The sequence below is a fragment of the Hydra vulgaris genome, chromosome 12, assembly GCF_038396675.1.
Source record: "Hydra vulgaris chromosome 12, alternate assembly HydraT2T_AEP".
Taxonomy (NCBI): domain Eukaryota; kingdom Metazoa; phylum Cnidaria; class Hydrozoa; order Anthoathecata; family Hydridae; genus Hydra; species Hydra vulgaris.
In genome coordinates this window covers 37930001-37955000 of record NC_088931.1, presented here as the reverse complement: position 1 = coordinate 37955000, position 25000 = coordinate 37930001, and the positions used below count along the sequence as shown (strand labels likewise).

General features: G+C 26.1%; 1 protein-coding gene across 4 annotated transcripts in view; it reads right to left on the bottom strand.

Annotated features, from left to right (window-relative positions):
* The window catches only part of LOC101240776 (uncharacterized), a 139064-nt gene that overhangs the window by 11750 nt on the left and 102314 nt on the right, over positions 1–25000 (bottom strand). For all 4 annotated transcript variants that reach the window (XM_065813150.1, XM_065813149.1, XM_065813148.1 and 1 more), the window contains exons 19-23: positions 16231–16513; positions 11426–11586; positions 10915–11121; positions 10545–10677; positions 334–464 (exon numbers count right to left, since the gene is read on the bottom strand). In XM_065813150.1, the coding sequence (XP_065669222.1) occupies positions 334–464; positions 10545–10677; positions 10915–11121; positions 11426–11586; positions 16231–16513 (915 nt within the window). The remainder of the gene's footprint in view (positions 1–333; positions 465–10544; positions 10678–10914; positions 11122–11425; positions 11587–16230; positions 16514–25000) is intronic.

The window sequence follows — 25000 nt, the reverse complement described above, 5'->3', positions numbered from 1 at the left end:
CTCTTAAAGGCTCCTTAAATCGCCTCATACTATAGTGCAAATTAAATAATAGATTCTGAAAATGGTGTTGGTATTATACTGGAATACTGTTTATATTCTCAAAGTACTTACCAGCTTGGTAAAACAATTTTAAAATACTATTTAATAATAAAAACTAATAAAAACTAATATATATATATATATATATATATATATATATATATATATATATATATATATATATATATATATATATATATATATATGTGTGTGTATATATATATATATATATATATATATATATATAATTAAAAGATTTTAACTTAAACCACCCTAATAAAAATTATAACATACTTCATAAAAATTTGTTAAATTATCTTCTAAAGATTTATAATACACTTCTTGTTTTACAACATAGCTGTCGTGAAATTCATAGAATGCTTTCAGATTAGGGAATTCATCTCCCAAATAATTCTCAACCACCTCTAAACAAAATAAATAAGAAATAAAATAAATAAAATTGCTACTACAATGAGCAAAAGTAAATTAAAACTATTAATAAAAGTAACTTGGTACAACTTTTAAAACAATACAGTATAATTGATATACAGGGTGAGGCAAAATGAACTCCCCTGTTTGAAAGAGCTGTTATTTTTTATTTTGATATTAACTGTCATTATTTTTTTTACAGTTGTAAAGTAGAATAGCACAAAATTAATTATGAATCGATTCAATCCACAACAACGTGCAGAAATCGTGACTATTTTTATTCAAAAAAATAAGTCAGTTGTGTTAACTCAATGAGAATATCGAAAATGATATCGTAATCAATCAGCACCTGATAAGAAAACAGTTCATGCTTTATCAAATCGATTTGAACAGTATGGAACAACTTAAGACTCTCACCATTCAGGAAGACCTAGAACCACCCGCTCTGAAGAAAATATCGCTCGTGTTCCTAAAAGTGTTGCAGAGTCACCAAAAACATTAACAAGAAGACGTGCTCAACAATTAATCATTTCTCAGCGCTCTCTTCGACGAATTTTGAAAAAAGATTTACACCTTTTCCTTTACAAAATCCAGATAGTGCAAAAGTTAATATTGCCCAGAGACCAGCGTTTGAAGTATAGTAATGTCATTTTGAATCTTTCGAGAGAATTTGATAATTTTAGTGAAAAAATGATAATGAGTGACGAAGCACATTTTCATCTCAGTGGCCGTGTCAATAAACAAAATTCTCGATTCTGGGGGAGTGAAAGCCGACAAATCATTCATGTAACATCATTGCATCCAAAAAAAAATAACAGTTTGGTGCGCTATTCATACCAAAAATGTTATTGGACCTTATTTTTTTGAAGACGAAAATGGACAAACAACAACTGTTACTGGTGATAATTGTCGACAAATGATCCAAGACTTTTTAATGCCACAAATGGAAGAAAAAAATCTGGACAATATGTGATTTCAATAGGATGGTGCCACACCACATACAGCCAAAGAAACAACACGGGTTTTGAAAGACCTTTTTCCAGGTTGATTAATTTCTCGTTTTGATGATTTGCATTGGCCTGCAAGATCACCTGATTTAACAGCTCCAGGCTTTTTATTCTTATTATTCTTTTTACTCTTATTTTATTCTTTTATTTTATTATTATCTTATTTTTTTGTTCTTCTTATTATTTTTATTCTTATTATTCTTTTTATGGGGTTATTTAAAAGAAAAGGTGTATGTGAATAAACCACAAACTCTTGATCAACTGAAAAACAATATTCAACAAGAAATAGAAAGCATACCTGTTGAAATACTCAAAAAAGTAATGAAAAATTCAATAAAAAGAGCTGAGTGTAGAACCGCTAAAGGTGGCCATTTAGTTGATATAATTTTTGAAAATTGACAAACAAAAAATTTAAATGCTAAATAAACATATTATTTGAAAAAAACAAAAATCTTTTATTTTTTTCAAAATTGTAAGCAAACCAAATGGGGGAGTTAATTTTGCCTCACCCTGTATTTAAAGAAAATCATTTTATTTACTATACTTATATAAAAGTTCAATTTGAAAACAGAAGCCTTTATTACTTTTTTTTTTTTTTTTTGCAAATTATTTTTTTTCATAAATAAAGTGTAAAACTATGCATAGAGGAAAATGAAATAAATAAAAATAACATCTAATATTATTGTAAGACAATAAATTTTAAATAAAAAATTCAATTTTACCACAACACAAGGTATTCACACTAATTTTCTCACAATATTTTCTGAAAAATTATTCATATTAGAATTTAGTTACAGCATACCTTCAGGATCACAGGATCGATTTCTTATTTCTATGATTGGTTTTATTAATTCTACTAGCTTTTCATTTCAGTTTTTTAAGGCATAGACTATTTGAAAAGTATTAAATAAAAAACGATCATATTTTGCATTTTAAGATTATTACTTTGACCTCAATCAATTCATTATAAATTGAAGAGTCATTCTCTTAATCACCTTGAAACAAGTACAAAGTTTTTTAACTAGTCTATTAAAAACTGATTACATTGATCTCATTCTTTCCTACTAAGTTTTTTGCTGAAGCTGAATGTACAATGTCTTTGGTATTTGTTTCAGATAAGGGTAAATTTCTGTTGACAGTAAAGGTTTATAAAATCATCATGAAATATGCTATATATGGACAAACACCAGAGCTTTGAAAAGTTTTTCAAAATACTGTTACTGTTTGGCTGTTTTCAAAGTAGCTGCTTATATTTACAACTGACTTACTAGTTGGAACGTAATTACTTTTCTTGGGTTATTTGTTAAAAAGACTTTTTTTTCTGTCCATAATCAGAAATTAGTGAAAATATAAATGGTATATCCAAAGACTGCATGCAATGCGTTGGATGGCAAAATTTGTAATAATATGAACATTGTTTCTTGCTAAATTGAATTTAGAAAGAAACAATCAGCTTTTCTAGGATTCTTTACTTTTCTTGGATTTTCAAAACTCAACCAGCTCTTTATTCCTGAATGTGTGGCATAGTTGTCCAACACTAACAAAAAAGTGAGAGTTTAGCTAATATTACAAAAATGGCTGAAAGAACTGAGGGACATTATATATAAAATTTTTTTGTCGCCTTTAAGTCTCAGAACCAGTTTATTTTTACCTTATTTGCAACCTTTATTTGTATTTTGCAATAATTAAATTTTAGTTACAAAAATTTTATTTAAAAAGATTTTTTCTTGTGATGTATATGTGGGTGTGTATGTATATATATATATATATATATATATATATATATATATATATATATATATATATATATATATATATATATATATATATATATATATGTATACATATATATATGTATATATATATATACATATATATATACATATACATATATGCATATATATATATATATATATATATATCGACTGACAAATAGCCTGACTCGCAACAGAGTGCTGCTACATCTACTATCTTTTAGCCTGATTCGCAAGGGAGTGCTGCTACATCGACTGAGAGTTTGGTTGGGGCAGGCAGTCTATCAATTAATAAAAAAAAAATTCCGGTCTTGCATTTTAACTTTTACTTTTTTGTCAACAAAACACGGAAAAAACTTTCTGACAACATAAAAGAGTTCTATATATGTGTGTGTGTGTGTGTATATATATATATATATATATATATATATATATATATATATATATATATATATATATATATATAATATATATATATATATATATATGTATATATATATATATGTATATATATATATTTATATATATATATGTATACATATTATATATATATATGTATATATTTATATATGTATACATATGTATATATATATATGTATATGTGTGTGTATGTGTATATATATATATATATATATATACACATATATATGTATATATTTTTATATATATATATATATGTATATATATATATATATATATGTATATATATATAGTGATCGAAATTTACTTAGCCGCACACAATTTTTATTCGAAATTTTAATTTTTAAGGAAAATTTATTAGGTAAAAAAGAAAATATGATTTTTATTGTATAGCTTAGTTATTAAGTATTTTATTAGTAAAGTATTTATAATAAAAATATATCACATTAGAAATAGAAAAAAAAAAATAATAAGGAATGCACTTTTCATATGCGAATTTTCGTTAGACGCACTTTTAAAAATTAAATAATGAAAAGGAAAAAAATTTTTTTTTTTAAATTTTAATATTTGGTGGGTCCTCCGTGGTTCTTAATCACTTCAAAAATTCTATTTGGCATTGAATTAATGAGCGATTGGAGTGTCATTGGTTGAATTTCTTGCCAACACATATTGACTTCACCTCGAAGCTCTTGAATGCTGCTAAATTGTCGTCCATTTTCATAAACCTTTCAAGATAAGATTTCCCAAAGGTTCTCAATTGGATTGAGATCTGGACTATATGCAGGCCATCTCATCACTTCGATGTTTTTGAATTCAAACCATGCCATAGTTTCTCTTGATTTATGAATGGGTGCATTGTCTTGTTGGAAAATGACTTGATCTTCCAAGTTATTTTCCAAAAAGTCGATTAAGACATCTTCTAATAAATCTGTATAATTAATGGATTTCATTTTTGTTGATATAAAACATATCGATGTCTTTCCATTGATACAAAATGCTGCCCATGTCATTAATGATCCACCACCAAAATTGCGTGACAAACGAGGTGCATTGTTTTTTCGCAAATCATGCCAGTAATAGCTAAAACCATCTGGTCCATCAAGATTAAACTTCTTTTCGTCAGAAAATACGACATATTTCCACTTTTCTCCAAAATCCATATATTTTCTGGCGAATTCAAGTCGTGCTTCTTTGTGTATTTGCTTTAAACATGGTTTTTTTAGTGGTTTTCGCCATTTTATATTATCAGATCTTGACAATATTTGTTGAACATGTCTAGGAGTGATTGTCAAACTTAATTCTGATATGATTTGACTCGCAGTTAACTTTTGTTTTGTCGCTAATTGTCGAATTTGTTCCACGTTCCTTTTCGTTATCTTGTAGTTTTTACGTATTTTTTGATTGACGCCATATACTGACCCAAGTTTCAAAAAGTTTCTAATCACCTTTTCAGATCGTCCAATTTTTCGTCCAATTTCTCTATTAGATAACCCGGAATCCTTATATGTTTTAATTAAACCTTTTTCATGGTCATTTAAAAATTTTCCATGTGCCATTTCACTAAAAATATGAAACATTGAATTTTAAATTTATGAAAAATATTTTTATAAGTCAATTATGAAATTACTTACAATTTAAATTGATTTTTTCAACACCAAAACTAAAAATTATATCTCAAATTTAATAAAACAGAACTGCGTCTATACAAATTTTGCACTCAAATAAATCAAATAACTAATTTTTTTTATATAAAGAAATTATAAAAACAATGATATCAATTATCTTTTAATTATCAATTAACAAACAATGGTATAAATATATCACATACAGAAATTTCTTAATAAAACGTTTAATTAAGTCTCTATAATGAAAAATCTGATAAAAATTGTGTGCGTATATATATATATATATATATATATACACATATATATATATTTATATATATATATAATATAAATACTGTTGCTAATATATATTGTTGCTAACAAAATATACAATCTTTTAATCTTTTATTGAATGTATATATATATCTACATACATATATATATACGTATATATATATACATATATATATATATATACTCATATATATATATATACATATATATATATATACATAGATATATATATATATATATATATATATATATATATATATATATATAAATATATATATATATATATATATATATATATATATACATATATATATATATACATAGATATATATATATATATATATATATATATATATATAAAATATATATATATATATATATATATATATATATATATATATATATATATATATATATATATATATATATATATATATATATATATATATATATATATATATATATTCATTCATACATCAACTGAGGATTTGGGCAGATACGATCTAGATATCAAGAATATTTATTATAACAAAATAAAACTTAATACTTTTATTTCTATGTATAATTAATAAATTAATGCTAAATAAAAAATTTGAAAAATTAATATGCCCTACTGCTTTGAGGATTCACTCATTTTTAGACTAAAATTTGGTTTGAAAAATAAAATTCAATGTAGTTCAAATTGTTCAGACGATTACTGTAAAAAATGTTTTTGTGTTTAAAAAACTTTGTGGTTCAAGCTTCATTTATCTGTTTAATACACTAAATTATCATTGCCATTACAATAAATAACCTTTCCAATGTTCTTCTTTTTATATCAAGGTTTTCAGTTAAAATTTTAAAAACATTTCTAAATTACCATAAATGGTTTTAACTATTTTTTTAATATTCATACAGAATAGGCGGAATACAGAATAGGTGCGGGGTAAAGCATAAGTGACAATGTAAAAGGCTGTAAATATATTGTTACAAAAATGTAATGATGTAATAGAATGTATGTGTATATAGGTGTATAGATGTAATTCATAAGCCTATGCTGTTTGTGCCATTCAGTAGAGTCTTTTGTTGTTTGTGACCAACATAAAAGATTTAACTCTAAACTTACGCCAAGCCAGCCCAGTCATACTCCAGAAAACCATGATGGATTTAACACCTATGCATGGATTTATAACAATATTTTCATTTCACATCACCACAAATGCTATTCCAGCATACTTGAACAACTAATGAAGCAATCAATGCAATCCTTGCTTTGTGAAATTGCCTCAAAATGAAATTACAGAACATGGCACCTAAATGTCAACCAGAATAAAGATCTTTCCATTTTCTTAGGTATGTTTAATCTTTTATAAACAATGCAAAAATAAATTAAAACTAAATGTTGGTTAAGAACGCTCTGATTTACATTATAAAAGGAAAGTTGTTTATTTAACTATTACCACAATGTCAAATTTTTAAATATTGAAGTTATTCCTTCTCGTCATTGTTGTTATTATTTTAGCGCTGTTAACTTCAGAACTCTAATTTTAACAGTAACTTTTTTTACAACTTTTTTCTTCCTTTTTTAAGTTTTTTTTTTTTGATGCTCTTCCTAATGTTCCTGTTGAAGGAAAAACGACAAAGAAAAAGTTACATATTTACATATTTACAAATTTATTATTGCACTATTTTTTAAGGACATTGAAAATTTAATATACAGTTTGTGGTAAAAAGCAGCTCATAGCTTGTCTATGATTTTTAAACTGAAAAAATTAAGGTTAGATTATAACAAAATGCATTAATTTAACTGAGAAAACTAATTAAATTTAAAAAACCATAAAAATGCAAATTAAAAGACTACAATGTTTTTAAAAACATTCTGAATGCTTTTATTTTTATTTTCTTACTGTAAAACATGCATGGAGTGTTGCTACATCAACTATCTTATAGCCTGCTGCTACAAGGGAGTGCTGCTGCATTGACTATCCTATAGCCTGACTCGCAAACGGAGTGCCGCTACATCGACTGAGGGTTTGGTTAGGGCAGGCAGCCTATCAAATAATTAAAAAAAAAAGTTTTTCAATTTTTTTGGTCATTAAGACAATTTAAAAAAAAAACAACCTAAAACTGACATTTTATGGTAAAAATTTAAAACGAACAAGAAAAAGAATTTATATATGTGTGTGTGTGTGTATATATATATATATATATATATATATATATATATATATATATATATATATATATATATTTATATATATATATACATATATATATATATATTTATATATGTATATATATACATATATATGTATATGTATATATACATATATATATATATATGTATACATGTGTATATTTATATGTATATATATGTATATGTATATATATATATGTATATATGTATATATATATATATATATATACATTTATATGTATATACATATATATACATATATATACATATATATATGTATATATATATATATAAATATATATATACATATATATACATATGTATATATATATATATGCATATATATATATATATATATACATATATATATACATATATATATATATATATATATATATATATATACACACATATATATATATATATGTACACATATATATATATATATATATATACGTATATATATATATATATATACATATATATATATATATATATATATATACATATATATATATATATATGTATATACATATACATATATATATACATACATATATATATATATATATTTATATATATATATATATATATATATATATATATATATATATATATATATATATATATATATATATATATATATATATATAATGAGCAATTTGTTTTGAAAGTGGCATAATAATAATAATAATAATAAGATTGAGCTGTGGCATAAAGCAGACCAAATGAATATGATCAACTATGACAGCTAAACTATATATAAAGTTTCATATTGTTTTCTTATAGGCATCGAAACTGTAACTGCATTGTAACTGTTTTTAAACGAATTAGTAGATTTGGAGTTTTTAACTGCATCTGGAAGTGTGTTGCAAACATTAATCACTCTATTTAAGAAAAAGTATTCGCTTTGACAACAGTTATTTGTGAGCTGTTTGATTAATCGTTCCTTATTTCTTCTACTGCACCTGCTGACCCAGGACAATCGCCAGATTGGGACTTGTTTGGATCCAGGATGTAGTATTAAGATTAGTGCTTTCCTTAAAATACTGAATTGCATTTACCTGTGTGCTACGTGCTTCGATTGATTGGATATTGAGTAGGGCTAATCAATCTTCATATTTTTTTCCCCTTAATGAATGGCATAATTTAGTGGCTCTTCTTTGTACTCGTTTGATAACTTTTTCATCAACCTTATTGAATGGAGCCCATGCAGGCTTTCCATATTCAAGGTGAAATCTCACAAATGTGGTATAAAGTGTTTTAAACATCGAAGGGTTCCAGTATCTAAAAGCTTGAGTGAAGCTAGTGCTGCATTAGCTTTAACTGCTGCATGCTTTGATTGGGCTGACCATTTTAGATCGCTAGTTATCAAAATTCCAAGATCTTGCTCTTGGTTGGTAGACAATAAGTATGTCTGGCTGTTATCTTGATTTTTTATGCTAAATTTGTGGTCATAGATTATTGTTTTGGATGATTTTTTTATTGTCAATACTTTGCATTTGCTTGCATTAAACTCCATTTTCCAATTATCTGACCATTTAGCCACAGCATCAAGATCTGTCTGCAGCTGTTTAATGTAAAATTGATTTTTTATTATATTTATTAGTTTGCTGTCATCAGCAAAGAACCTGAGTGAATATTTGACAACATCTGGCATATTATTTATGTACATTATAAACAGTAAAGGACCTAGAACAGATCTTTGTGGTACACCATTCTGAACTTTATCCACTCAGAGTAGTTTTTGTCAACAAAAACTCTTTGTTTTCTGTCCATAAGAAATGCTTTTAGCCATCTCAGTAGTTTACCTTTGAAACCATAGGCCTCAAATTTGACAACTAACGCTTCATGACAGACTTTATCAAAGGCTTTAGCAAAATCCAGATAGGTTATGATTGCGTAAAGGCCACAGTTCAGTGCCTCTAATGTAATTTCTATTATCACTAATAAATTTGTAACACATGATTTTTGTCTTACGAAGCCATGTTCATCATATGTGACTCATCATATGTTTTTTCAACAATCTTTCCATGATTTTACATATTATGGCTGTTAAAGATATTGGTCTATATTCAGATGGGTCGCTTTGTTTATATTTTTCTTAAAAAAAATAAGTCGTAAGTCACGTTAACAAAAAAATCAAGTTATTGATAACAATGATTACAATGTAGCAGTATCTCCTCATTTGCAAAATAATTTAAACCAATTGTGAACAAAATTAATGAGATATTTTGGAAAGAAGATTTGCTAGTTAACGATAAAGCAATATATATGTTAAAACAAAGTGATTTTGCTACTTTCAAAATAAACAGCTTGATATATATATATATATATATATATATATATATATATATATATATATATATATATACATAATAACTTTTTTTGTTTTACACTGCATTTCATTTATAAAAACTAATTAGAAAGCCTAATAAAAACTTACTATTTTTGATAAGTCTTTATAGATTATGGAAAAAATTTAATAGATGATCCTCTACTAATTTATTATTGCTCTGTTCTTTTAAGAACATGGAGCACTCTATTTTGTACAATAAATTTAAAATTATTTATGTGTATTTATGCATGTATATATATATATATATATATATATATATATATATATATATATATATATATATATATATATATATATTATTGTTTACACCAGTTTTTTAATTATTATTATTTTTATTCAAACAAAAAAAATAATAAAGTAAATATAATAAACAGCTATAAAATACATTAATAACAAACTTAAAAAAAAACATAATAAGTAACACACAATAAAAATAGTTTCTAATGAATAGAAAAAATTTACTATTTGCAAAGTAGGTTGCATATTCTCCATTAAAACACTGACAGAATGTAAATTCTTTTGGCTGGTTAAACATAGTATATTTAGCTTTGAAGTTTTGAACACAATTCTGCCCAAGCATCATAATATCTGCTACCTAACAAACAAAATCACTTCTATACTTAATGAGCAATTTTTATTTCTTTTTTATATTGCTAAATATATATATATACATATATATATATATATATATATAACTATATACATATATATATATAACTACTTTATTAATAATCAAAAAATTAATATATAATGTATATATATGATAAATAAACTTTATATTTTACACATAAAATTCAAGTAATTATTTATACTTTTTAGCATTTCCACTTACATTTGCATTTATTTCAAATTTTTCAATTTGAAAAAAATCAACTTCTTCCTTTACATCTTTATTCAGAAGATTAAAAAGTTGTTCATATTTTTTTTTGTGGCTTTCAAAAGCTGTATAACTCGATCGAGTTGTTTCTTCAAATGTAGAGTAAAAATCAGTCAACTCCTTTGCTTCACCAACCAACTTGTCATAGATTATGATTTCTTTCTTTAAAAAAAAAATTAAAAAAAATATCAATAGAAAAATAATACTAAGATACCTAATATTTTTGGTAGAAAATATATGCAAATTCTAATATTAGATTTGTTGAAACAATTAAAAAAAAATTAACTCTTTTAATAAACATATAAATTCATAAAATGACAAATTAACCAAGTTAGGCATAAATCTACCTATAATAGTTTTATAAATGTAAAATTATAACTACAAAAAAAAAAAAAATAAGAGCAAAATGTTATAAAGATAAGAATGAAAATTAAGCAACTATAAAAACATTTATTTAAAATTATACCTTTATTTTGTTAATTTTATCATCTAAATTTTCATTTTCATTACTTTTAATAATTTCACAATCAGTAACACATGACACATTAATTGCTCTCTGATTATTTGGTAGCCATTTAAAAGAAATTCCTTCTGAATTTTGCTGAGTAACAATACCAGGGATGTTAACTAACAAAAAATTTAATCAAAACACCATAAGCATTTATTTTGCAATTACAGCAACAGATAGTTAATCTAATTGATTGTAATTTGAAAAATAACTTTAGATTAATTAGTCATTTTACAAATTTATACAATTTTTACATTAAAATAAATTACAAATTTATACAATTTTTACATTAAAATAAAAAGGGTTAATAAAGAAAAAGCTGTTGAAAGTTAGTGAAAAACTAAAGTTTACAGCTGCAAATTATATGTATCACTAAAATATGTAAGGAAATCATAAAACAGGGAAAATTCTTTTGAGCAAGAATAAGCAATCACTTTGAACTTCATTAAATGAGTAGTCACACAGAAATAAGTTATATAGAAAAAAACATGATAGTTTTTTTGAACAGCAATCATTTGTAGAAAGAGTTTCAACAACAACAATGTCAATCATGTTCAAGCTCAGCTGCAAAGTCCAAATACTTTTACAATGACTTTCGAACTTTGTTTGACAAAAAAAAACAAAAAAACATCTTAGAAGTACACACATATGGCATTATTACATTTATTAACACAAATATGGCATCATTGCATTATTCCATTCAATGATAGACAATTAATTCATGAAGGTAAAAAATGAATACAAAAGTAAGAAAATGAGTGTGTGTATATATATATCTTTTTTGTTATTCACCTCCTCAAGGCCAAGAAGGCCACCACAGATGAGGAGGCTACTAATAGTAGTTATAACCCTCTCTCAACTCTATAACTTGGAAACACGAACCTCATGACGAACAAGGTCACTGCGCGGAGAAACAAGTTGAGTGCGGTACTACCAGGGATGTGGTAGTGAATGAACTCGAAACCTCTTGCTTATGAAGCAAGCGCTTTACCACTACACCACTACTGCTAATATATATATATATATACATATATATATATATATATATATATATATATATATATATATATATATATATATATTTATATATATATATATTCCTATAGTAAAGGCCTTAAACTTACTGTTTTTTTATATAAAAAACCGCACTCAACTACTCTATAATTTGAAAATATTCAGCTCAGCTTTTAACAAAACGCATTAGTTTAATTGAGGAAACTAATTTAAACTTATTGTATTTTTATATAAAAAACCGCACTTAACTACTCTATATAATAGAGCAGTTAAGTGCAGTTATATTATAACCTGGTGCCACAAGGGAGTGCTGCTACAAGGAAGTGCTGCTAAAATGTTTTTAAAAACATTTTGAATGCTTTTAAAAACATACTAAATATTTTTAATTTTTTAAAATGAAAACATTCTAAATGTTTTTATTTTAATTTTTTTTTACTGTAAAACATGCACACAGTGTTGCTACATTGACTATCTTAAACCCTGGTGCTACAAGGGAATACTGCTACAACAAAGTGCCACTATATCAACTGATGGTTTGGTTGGGACAGGCAGTCAAATAATAAAAAATAAAACTTATTAAACTTTTTCCGGTCTTTATAACATTAAAAAAAAAAACGCAACATAAAACTATGTATATATATATATATATATATATATATATATATATATATATATATATATATATATATATATATATATATATATATATATATATATATATATATATATAGATGTTATTTATACTATAATTAAAATTAACTACATTTTATAATTTTTTGAAATTTTTTTTATGTTTATACTTATAATTTTTCTGTTATTCATAAAGAATTTCTTGAATCTTTGCTGAAATGATTGATTTCAATGAACCTTCTTAACTGAATATCAGTTAAAAGGGAAGGTTGGAAAAATGAAGGCACCTTTAACTTTTCTATATCACTTTTTTGCAGTAGTATAAAAGAGGGCATACTTTTTTAAACCTAATTGATGTTAAGCATAAGTTTTTTATTTCAACTGAAACTAATGTTAAGAATATTTATATACTAATATAAAATGCAATAATAGTAATGTACAAAAAAGTGCAACTAAAGTCAATTGCAAAATTGCAAAATATCACATCACGTTTCAGAAATAAAAAGTTGTAAAATAAAAACTGGATATATTTTATATATTATAAATTTTTGTTTGTGTGTTTATCTTAATTCATATCATTTTTTAAATGAAAATATGTATATTATAAAATCTAAATTATTATTTTAAAACTTTGGCATTTTAAATTGAATAGGTTATTTGTGATTTTATTTTAGACTTTAGAAGTCACTAATAATTTAATATATATATATATATTTTTTATATACAATAAGAAACCTAAACATTGGTCTGTGTGCTTTATTAATTTTTTGATAATTTGACACTTAGAAGTTTTGCTAACTATACTTGAAAAACTGAAAAGTTTAATATTAATAAACTCACATTAAGGGGAGACAAAAAGTATACTTTTTACCTAAAGATACCATATATAAAAAATGATATATCTAGATATGTTAAAAATATGACATATATCATCTGTAGACATTAAATATTATCTCTGGTTCAATCAACCTTAACTCATTCTCGCTTGATTTGATTCAGCATAGTTGCATGTTTTTAATGTATCTATCCCTTCTTACTCTAAAAACTTTTACTCATCTGGTTTTTTTCCTCACACATCAGTGCTTTGGAACTCTCTCCTATCTTCATGTTTTCCAGACTCTTACAACCTTCAACTTTTCAAGTCTTCTGTCAACCATTCCTTTGCTATTTTTTATTCTTATTTTGTTTAACGGTATTCTTTTTTTCTAGTAACTTCCAACTTAATAGTATATGCTTGCAGCCTTGCAGTGAATTAGTTTAAAAACATATATCAGTGGTCATATAACAGTTGGGGTCGCCCAGTGGCAAATACCAGCGAAATCTTTCAAAGGGTTACTGGAAATATTATTTTGATACAATTGTGTCACTAATAGAAAAATTTTTTTTTTCTATTATCTATTATTGCAATTATTCTATAAGAAAATTTTTTTTTACATCTAAAGTTCATTTTTATATTTTGTGTTTTAAAGATGATTTTTTCCAGCTACATATTTTTTATGACTTTTTAACAGTTTAATGTAATAATGCTATTAACATTTCAAAGACACGGTGTTAAAGTTTCTTTTATGTTTTTTCTATTATTAATTAGAACAAAATAAAATTATTCGAGCATTAAATTTAGTATTTCTTATTTACTAGTTAATACTAGTTTATGCTTAATAAATTGATAAACTTTTTCTAGACATTATGAGAAAAATACCAGAAAGAAATTTGAAAAAAACAACCCTTTTTTTTAAAGTAATATCTACCAAAACTGACTAACAATTTAATAACGAAAGTAAAATACTTGAGTGGTTAGTTAAAATTTACTTTAAAAGAACAAATTAGTTTGAATCTACATTATTATATTGATATGTCGCTCTTTTCCTTTAAACTTTTTATTTAAAAGTCATTTAAAGATTTACCAAAAAAGTGGTCGGGTCTTATAAGATTCATAAAAAACTTATTTTTTGACATAAGGGAGTTGTGTGTAGGAAGCAACCGGGGTTGAAATATGAATGGGGCCGGGGTTTGTGACCAGGGCTTCATAAACATTTATACATCCTAGAGTATATTTTTTAAATTCAAAATTCATGTTATATTTTGTATATATATGCATATGTAAACATCATTATGATCAACATCATCATCATTGCCATCATGATCATCATCATGATCATGATCATCATTATCATCATCAGGGTTTAGCCTTCCTTATTTATGGGGTTTCTCTAATTTAAACAATCTAGAGCAATTTCTTTCCTTAACTAAAACTCATTCATGCAATATGTAAAGCACTCTCTTCATGTTTTCTTACTTCTACCTTTACCATTTAACCCTGAAGCTGCTACCTCTCTACATGCTGATACCTAAATCACTCTAACAAACGTTGTTTAAAGCAACGTTTTTTTCTAAGCTGTCCTTATAACTCTTACCATCTTCATATTTTTCTTTTATATGCAACCTACAACTTTTCAAGTTTTTAATTAAACATTTCCTAGCTTTTTAACCCTGTCTTATATTTTAAAGTAACTTATAGCTTAATAATAATTACTTGTAATCTTGTTGGAAGTAAATAAGAGTTTAAAAATATATAAATACATGCCAGTATTTAATAAATAGTAAATGTAAGTATAAAATTATAAAATATAAAGTATTATAAATTTTTTTCTAGCCCTGGTTATTAATTCATGCTAACTCTTATAATTTTGCAGGGGCTGCGGCCAGGTTTGCAAAAAGTCTTATTTCTAGCCAAGGCTGGAGCCCCAGCTCTGGTCACTTCCTAGTTGTGTAAAAGTTAAATTTTTTTAACAACTTTATTACCTCAGATTATGACTGAAACGAATTAGTATGAACAAAAAAAAAAAAATACAAAAAATAAACTTAAACACCTAAATTTAAAAAGTGTGTGACAAGTAAATTAAAGCTTAAAATAATAAATCAATAAATAAATTACATGATGGGTATTACAAGTTAAAAATTATTTTTATTAGAGCAAAGTTAACCATCAGCCATTAGTAATCAGTAGCAAACATATTACCCATTTGAAACTTAGGGGTTAAAAACTATCAAGAACAAAACAAACAACAACAAAAAAAAAACAAGCTGATAAAAACAATTAAAACATATACAAAAAATACCTGGACTTGCAATACATTCTTCTACACAATCTCTAGACATTACTTTATTAATGGATTCTATAGCCAATATTTGATCTGCTATCATATCATTTATTGGTTTTATTGCATCTATAATCTTTTTTGTTGGATGATACAATAGATCTTCAGCTTTTATATTTATCAGAGAAAAGGAATTTCCATTATATAAAGATACAAACTCATTAGCCAAAGTTTTAAAATGATTTTTCACTGTGTTTTTTATGAAGAACTTGGTTTTATCATCTTGTATTAAGTTCACATAAAGCTATAGTAATCAAACATAACTTGTGTTATTTAATATTATTAAATATTAAATTTTAATAAAACGAAACATATTGTATGTTGCTTATACAATAATCAAGTTCAATAAAACAGCAATTAAGTAATAATAAAGACTTGAAGTCTAATTCATATATTTGTGTTCTACTTGTAGATCACAAGTTTACATTGTAGTTCATGACTGAAGTTATAGTAATATTTCATTATGTTAAAAATCTAGTTTTTTTCTTGCTTTTTAAAATCACCATTTTAAATGTTTGTCAAATGAGTTAAGTTATTATTATTTAACTCAGAAACCATATTTAACTTTAGTTCATTTCTTTTTATGTTTTTTATGTTTTAGTATTTTATGTATAATTATTATCACTATCAAAATTTTTAAAAGATTTCTTAGTCAATGTTATTTTTACTTTTTTGTCTTTTGTACACTATTTAAGTTTTTTCAAAGTATTTCATGTTTCAAGATTTTTTTCCCCAATACTTTAAATCATTCAAGATTTTTTTTTAATATTTTGAGCTCATAAAATTATTATTTATTCAGTTTTTCAGGTTATCCATTTTTTTGGGGTCATCAAATTTTTCTTTTAACATAAAAGATCATTAAGTCATTTCTTTTACTGTTCAATGTCATAAGGTTTTATAACATTTAGAAAAAATTTTGAAGTTCGTATTGGAAGAAAAATTGCAATCTAAGAGAAAACTTGTTATTTAAAAAAGAAAACTTGTAATCTAAAAAAAAAATAGTTTTAAAAAATAAATTTCCAGGATAAAGTTTTTCCAATCTTTTCAAAAAATGGAAACTAAATATACAAAAAGAAATGCAAAAAGTAATTAGTGATTAATAAGTGGTCTTTAAGTGTTAAAGGGTTTCAAAAGTCTTCATGCAAGTTATATACAATAAAAACACATTGTATTTAGATAGGTTTAAATAATTTAAAAACATAGGTTTAGTATTAATCTAAAAAACTATAAAAGTTCATGAGCAGTAATTCACTGGTTTTTATGGTAGTAGCCCTCCTCTCACCATAAGAACTGAAGATATGACAGATAAAATAGTCAATAAGCAATCAGTATTGGCATTAGATGAGTATTAGTTTGTTGGTTTTGGTCCTGTAATACAAAATTAGAAAACTTGACTATATATTAAAAGCAGAACTAACAGCACTTTGTAACAAAACCATGTAAAGACAAAGCCAGCTTGCAAGCTAAATTAGTTAGTGAATTTCAACTTAAATGTGATAAAACAGTAGCAACGTCATCATCAGATTAGAAAGTTAGTTTTGTGTCTCTATTCAACAATAAATCAACTGATAACAGACATGAAAGAAATATTCTACTAAATAAAATGGCTGCTAAAAAAAAAATTCATGAAGCAAATGTAATAGTGTCTGGGATTGATACTCAAGAGGGCCATTGATAATCTAGAAAATAAAAAAACACAGTTGCTAAATTTTTTAATGCTGTTGGAATTGATAAAGACATCATTGTCAAGATTAATTGTTTTCATCCTAAAAATGTTAATTCAGAGAATCTGTTGTGTTATCCATAAATCAAGCATAACTCAAGTAACTTTGAAAGATTCATCCAACAGGGTAAACATAATATCAAAGGCATCATCACACAGTGAAAGCTTACAAGAATGTATACGCAAGAGAGGACTGCACAGAATCAGAACTAGTAAACTTCAATGAATGATAAAAAAAGACAAAATGAATACACTTGGCCTTCTTAATTAGCGATTTTACTTTGTCATCCATCAACAACTTAATTGTGTCAAACACATTTATGCTAGAGAGTCAACCAAAGAACTGCGATCTATCTTCACCAATCAATTAACAGCTGATAAAGCTATTACCAAAGCGAAAGCAAAAGCTGAATCAAATAAAACAATTGAAGTCAAAATATTACAAAAAACATCGCATAAGTTTTCAAATTTAAGAACCTGGTCCACAAATGCAAATTCATTTCAAAACAAACTCTACAAACTTGCTGGCCAAATTTGTATTGCAGCCATTGAAAAAATTGATCTTTATATTATAGCTGTTGCTGAAACAAAATTTGGCCCTGATAATGGAGGATTGTTAAGTGGATATCAGCTGTTTCGACAAATTTGGAACAGTTTCCATGCAGGTGATGGTACTTGTTTATATATAAAAGAATTATCAATGTGTTGGAGGTAAATAACATACAACTCAACAATAGGGTAGTTAAAGAACTATTGATAAGAGTCCAAAATCCAAAAAAAAAACTTGATCTTCTCATCACAGTTGAGCCAGGTTGTGTTTTTGCACTAAAACAAGGTGAATCCGCCATACACCACAAGGTCGTGCTCACTTTATGACCACATGTGAATATGCCATTGCTAGTACTTATGCAAATCAATCCACCAATACTTCACCTAGACTTATTTGGGCAAATTTGGGCGGACTTTGAGAAAATTTCAAAATATTTTGAATCACTAAACTTGAGTATTTGCTGGCCTATAAGCAAATGAATATAATTTATTGTGTGCTCAATATATACTAGGGTTTGTAAATTTACCAACTTTTTATTTAGCTGTAATTTGGTAAATGAAAATTGTTACCTTGCATTAAGACAATTATTCAATTGATTCTTGTCTGTTTGTTTTTTAATAAGAAGATGAAGTTTTTCCTTCATAGAAAAATCAGCATTTGGCTTAACAACAATGAGGTTGTTATTCAAATCTGAACCTAATTTATCATGTGTCTTAGACTGCTATCATCAGATTCAGCATTAGTGCACAAGATGCTTTCATAATGTCAACAATACTTTAAACAATTTCGGTTTTATTGCTAATATAAAAAATACTGTAATTGTCTTTAACAATAATAACCACATTAGGGTCTGTTATATAGTGTAAAACGTCTGAAAAAATTCTTCTCTCTTTAATACATCTAATTAATTCATTTTTTAGTGCAATACTTAAAAAAGTGTTTTGGTTACTTAATTCATCTAGCAAAAATTTTAATGTTAAATTGGCTAAATATAAATTAACTTTTTCAGTGCAGAGTGTTTCAACAACCAACTAAATAGATTGTAAGCTTGATATTATATTTGAAAATAATTTTACTTTGCTTTCATTAAAACTTATGTCCCTTTTTTAAATTTATCAGACTTTTTAGAACAGCATCTTTAAGTTTTAAAAATCAATCCAGCATGCCTAATAAACTACTATATCTAGTTTTACAATCTAAAATTAGAGAAAGTTCTTATCAGACAGTTTCTTGAACATATTTTTGCAGTAATTTATCATTCTTGGTTGGTGATTTTCTGAAAATTCTAACGAATTTTTGTAATTAAAGAATTTACTTATGCATTTTATAGAACAAGATGGGTAGTCAGTGGTACAGAATAAGCTAAATAAAAAAAATGGTACAGAAAATTAACAATAAAATTATGGCTATTTCCATTAATAAAATCAACAATGCTGCATTCTGTATTTATATCAGAACTAATAAAGATTTTTCAAATTTCTTTGTTATAATGATTATACATATTATTTGCATCTATGTTCATACTATTTTCATTCTTTTCGATGGGAAAAATCTACAAAATAAAAACTTTTTGTTTAAATATATAACTTCGAAAGCTTTATTTTTCTCTTATTCTTCTTTCCAAGTTTGTCATCGAATCTTTAGTTCTTTATATTTTTTAAAATCACACCAGCTGGCAAACATTCTAGGTAGCAAGAGTCTGATGAGAATAAATCCTAATAACATTGTTTTATTGCACTCTTATACACATTTTCTTCTGAATTTGGTATTAAGTTTCAATTTGTGTTGTTTGTTTGCATTTCGATTCCAAAAAGCTTTGAGAAAAGTTTAAAAAATCTATTTTTAGAACTGCAACGGTACTCTATTGATTCAAATAAGTCTTCTGGATTCAATTGAATCTACCCTTGAGTCTTCTTAAATTGTTCTTTAAGTATGGCTTTAGTTTGAGTATAATCTATAATTGTTTACTTAGTATTGGTGTTGTGCCCAATAGATGGAAAAATAAAATGTTTTTCCATCTAATGGGCAGACTAATTTTTGGGAAAGACTCTAAATTTTTAGGTTCAAACTATAGTCTTCTTAACATCTTAACTACAGGCCAGTCTTCTGGAAAATTCCTGGAAAAATTAATGGAAGCAATTATCTAGGTAGTTAACATGCATAACTGTGAGGTAGTATCCAGGAGATTATCATGCTTCAATGTGAAGCTACAAATATCATTTTGAATACACAACATGAATTTTTATTTAAAAAACATGCGTAACTAACTTGTTAAAAACTCTTGACACCATCACAGAGGCTTTACATCAAGGATACCCTGTTGAGGTTATTTTTACTAACTTTGAAAAAGGCTTTGATACAGTGCCTCACAGAAAAATACTACAAAAACTTTATGCATATGGCGTTGGTGGTCAGTTTCATGTATGGATTAAAGCATAGCTAAAGAAAAAGCAACAACAAATCAAACTAGGATCAAATACATCATATTGGAAAGATGTAGTTAGTTGTGTCCCACAGAGATCAGTTGTCCATCACCTTCTTTTTGTGTTGTTTATCAATGCTGCCAGATAATTTGCAAGATAACCTGCCAGATAATTTGCCACACAATATAAAATTATATTCTGATGATAGCAAAGTCATTGGGGGTAATCAGCTCACCATCAGATGTGGATTTTTTACAAGCTGATATCAATAAAGCTGTCAAGTGTTTAAGAAATTGGTGGATGAACCTTAAATTTAAGACACAAGTAGACTCTGCTACTATCAATCAAATACTTGGAGTTTTTAAAAAAACATTTAAGCACAGGTTTCCATCTGTAGAAATCGCTATATATAACATATATTAGACCACATTTAGAATTTGCAATTCAATAATGGTCACCATATTAAGCAAGAGACATATGAATTTCCCTGACCTTTTTTCAACATTTGCAATTATTTTTATAAAATATTTAAAATTAATACTGTAATGGAAATGCTAAAATTGTACATGCTTTGAAATGACAAAACTTATAAAACTTAGCTATTAGTTATATTGGATGTTAGTATGGATTTTATTATACATCTTAGTATGGATCTTATTATTAAGGATGACTAAGAATGAACACTAAGAAGTTTCAGATGGTCTCCAAGAAAATCTAAATATTATGCACATAAAATATTTTAAAAATCATCTTTCCTTAACACAAAAATAAACTAAAATATCTATGTTAATATCTTTCAACATCTCATACAATATTTGGTCTATAACAGAGACTACTTTGGGTTAGTCGTTTGTTATCACTATTTGTAGTTGTACCTTTGCTAATTCAACAATTTCATTAGCTAAAAATAGCACAGTATAACAAAACATGCTTAGAAATTTTTGAGCATTGATAGCTGGACTAACTTATTAAATTGCAAATATCTTTTAAATATTTTTAAGCAAAATCTTATATTGGAAATATGATTAAAGTTTTTCAACTAGACATATTTGCATAAATGAAAAAATAAATAATATTTTATACAAACAAACAAATTGTCAAAACTGTTAATTCAGTTTCTTTCTCTTCTCTTCTAATATCAATAACGTTTCCTGCAACCTAGCAATGTCTTTCATTTTCTCCTCACTTTTTCTTTTTAAAACATTTGCTTTGCTGACCAATGATATATTGTTTTCCTTTTTCGCTTGTTCCCCAGTTAAGACAAACTTTTTTTCTAGCATTAATGAAGTTTTTGTAAGAAGACCCATTTCAGATTTTAGTTCTTCAATTTCAGACAAAATAATGGCTTTCTGATCTAGCATTGCATGTTTTTTATTCTTTGACTTCTCTTCCTCAAGCATGATCTGGTATTTTTGATGTGCAGATTTAATGGCAACTTTCATTTCTGATGTAATCTGGGCAGAGTGGGGGTTGAGGTTGTTGGTAAGCATGAAATCATGCACAAGACGCCGCCCAACAACACCATCTGTTGATATATTATCAGTAACCACATCTTTATTGACACTAAGCCCCCGTTCGACTGATGCCTGTCCATGACTCAGAGTCAGAACCAACTTAATTATAGATGACAATTCTGGATACTTTTTTATGTCAATGTCTTTAAAGTAAAAATAACTAAATAAAAAGTAAAAGTAACTAATGAAGACATCCAGATTCATAGCAAATTTTGATGACATGAACTTTGTGAACTGATTGATAACTTTGTCAGAATAAGCAGCAGTTAATATCCCAAATGAAATAAGATGATGCAGCAATATTTATATTTGACCTCAATTTTTTTAGGTGTGATCTGAGCATAAAAATTAGGCAGCAAACAAGTAAGTTGGTAACAATTACGGAATCAAGTAGACATCTTTTAAATAACTTTTCAGCAGCTGAAATCAAAATGTGCATGCATTGAATTTTAAATTCTTTCATATCCTTCAAAATAACAGCATCATTCTTTCTGAGTTTTGACAATGATAATTCAGCAGCAAACCCAATATCAATTTCACTGGGTGTCAAATGGTTCTCTTTATTTTGCAGATCAATTTTGGTAAGTTTTGAGCAAGCCTCAATAGTTTCAGATTTAATGAACATCCTAAGAATACTCTCAATCAACTGCACAAGATCACCATTCATGTGAGGTAACATCGAAGCGTCAGCCTAATTGAGCTTCAGAAACGGTTCAAACATACTCACCAGGCAGCTAAAAAAATGGAATTTTACAAGGGAAATTTCTTTTTTAACAGATTTACAACAGTCTTATATGGTTTGCAAGATGGTCGCTTACTTTTAGGCAGAGCATAGCAATAATTAATAATTTTTATATTAGATGACCAAATATTAATTAATCTATCTGCTATCTTTTTGTCTTCAACCCATCTGGTTGCGCAAAATGAAAGTGGGAACACAGAACCTTCAGTGATACTGATAAAGTCACTTCTTCTGGCAGGAGAATCATGAAATAAGGTAAAGCATCTTTTGAATATCTTTTTAAGTTCCCAATCAGTTGATTCTGTTTTGAATGCACCATGAATTATGTGTAGGGAACAGCAGTCTATGTCAATAAGTTTAGATAGTTCATGCTCTTCATGTTTGCTTTGAATGTCTCTGTGAAATTTGACACTGGGTCCACCCATAGAGACCTGAATAATTTTACTGATATTAAGATCACTTATATTTTCATTAAAATGATTTAGCAAATCACGACTGAGCTTATGTCCCATAAATGAAGAATCCCAGTACCTTACTTCAACTTGCATTTTTTCCTCATTCCAATATTGGATGAGTAAACCCATTTGACAAGTTTGAGTTACTTTGTTAAGTGATTCATCAAAGGATACAACAAGCCAAGGAGACAGGCTCAATTGTTGTTTAAGTAAACCTTTAAAATGAAGCCCAAGACCATGAGTGATGCTATATCCAATTTTAAAAAATTTGACTCATCTTTGTTTGAATTGTTAGAAATTTTATTTAAGCAACAATGCAATACCCACATAATTTTTGCACAGATTTTATTAGAATTTGATACAATGAGTTCTAAAGATTGCTGCTTCATTTTTCCTGTTAAGAAACTATCAGTTATCTTCAAATTAGACTCTTCCACTGAATTAGGTGAACTTTTATTTATTAGAGGTAGATTATTAAAAAAAAAACAAGAGAAACTGCTTGCAACTGAAATATGTTTTTTTCCTTTCTTGTGACTTTTTATTGCTTGAATACCCATGTTCAAAAGTTCAATTATTTTATGGCATAATTTGCATATTGCTCAGGTATTATTTTTCCCTTTCATTAGCCAAGAATCAAAATGAAGGTAAATGTCTTTGTTTAACCAATCTTCTTTGAAATAAGCCTTTTTTTTCTATTTTATTCATTATTTTAATTCTAAAAACAGAAAAAAAAAAAAAAAAAAACTAATCATATTTATGACATAGGGCAGTGTAACAAGTTTTATTATTTTAACTTTTAAAAGTCTTTTTCATATTCAAAATTCATTTTCATATGAATTTTAATCTAATAGTTATTGTAATTCTTATAGAAAATTTTTTAAAAAAAACTTTCAACAAAGTTGGAAACCATTGAAACTTTATGTAACTTATGTAACTTTAAATAAAAAAGTGCGAAGATTTTTCGCTTTGAAGACACAAAAGTTAAAGTTGCCATTGTTTATAAAATAAATTATAGAAATAGTTTTAAATGATTGAAACCGATCATAAAGAAAATATAGAGAATTATTTTCTTTAAAATAAATAAAAAAAAGAAACATTTACTATTATTGTAATAATAGTAAATAAACAACCATAGATAATTAAAATAAAATGTGTTTATTGAAAACAACCGTTAGTAATAAACAAAGTTATTTGTTACTTGATTTGAAAGTGTTTTGCATAATATAAATACATAAAAAAAAATTAAAAAGCTGTGGTCAAATTGTTAAAATAAAATATTATGTGCGTGGTCAAATAAAGGTGTGCGATCACCTGCGTTCCTGTG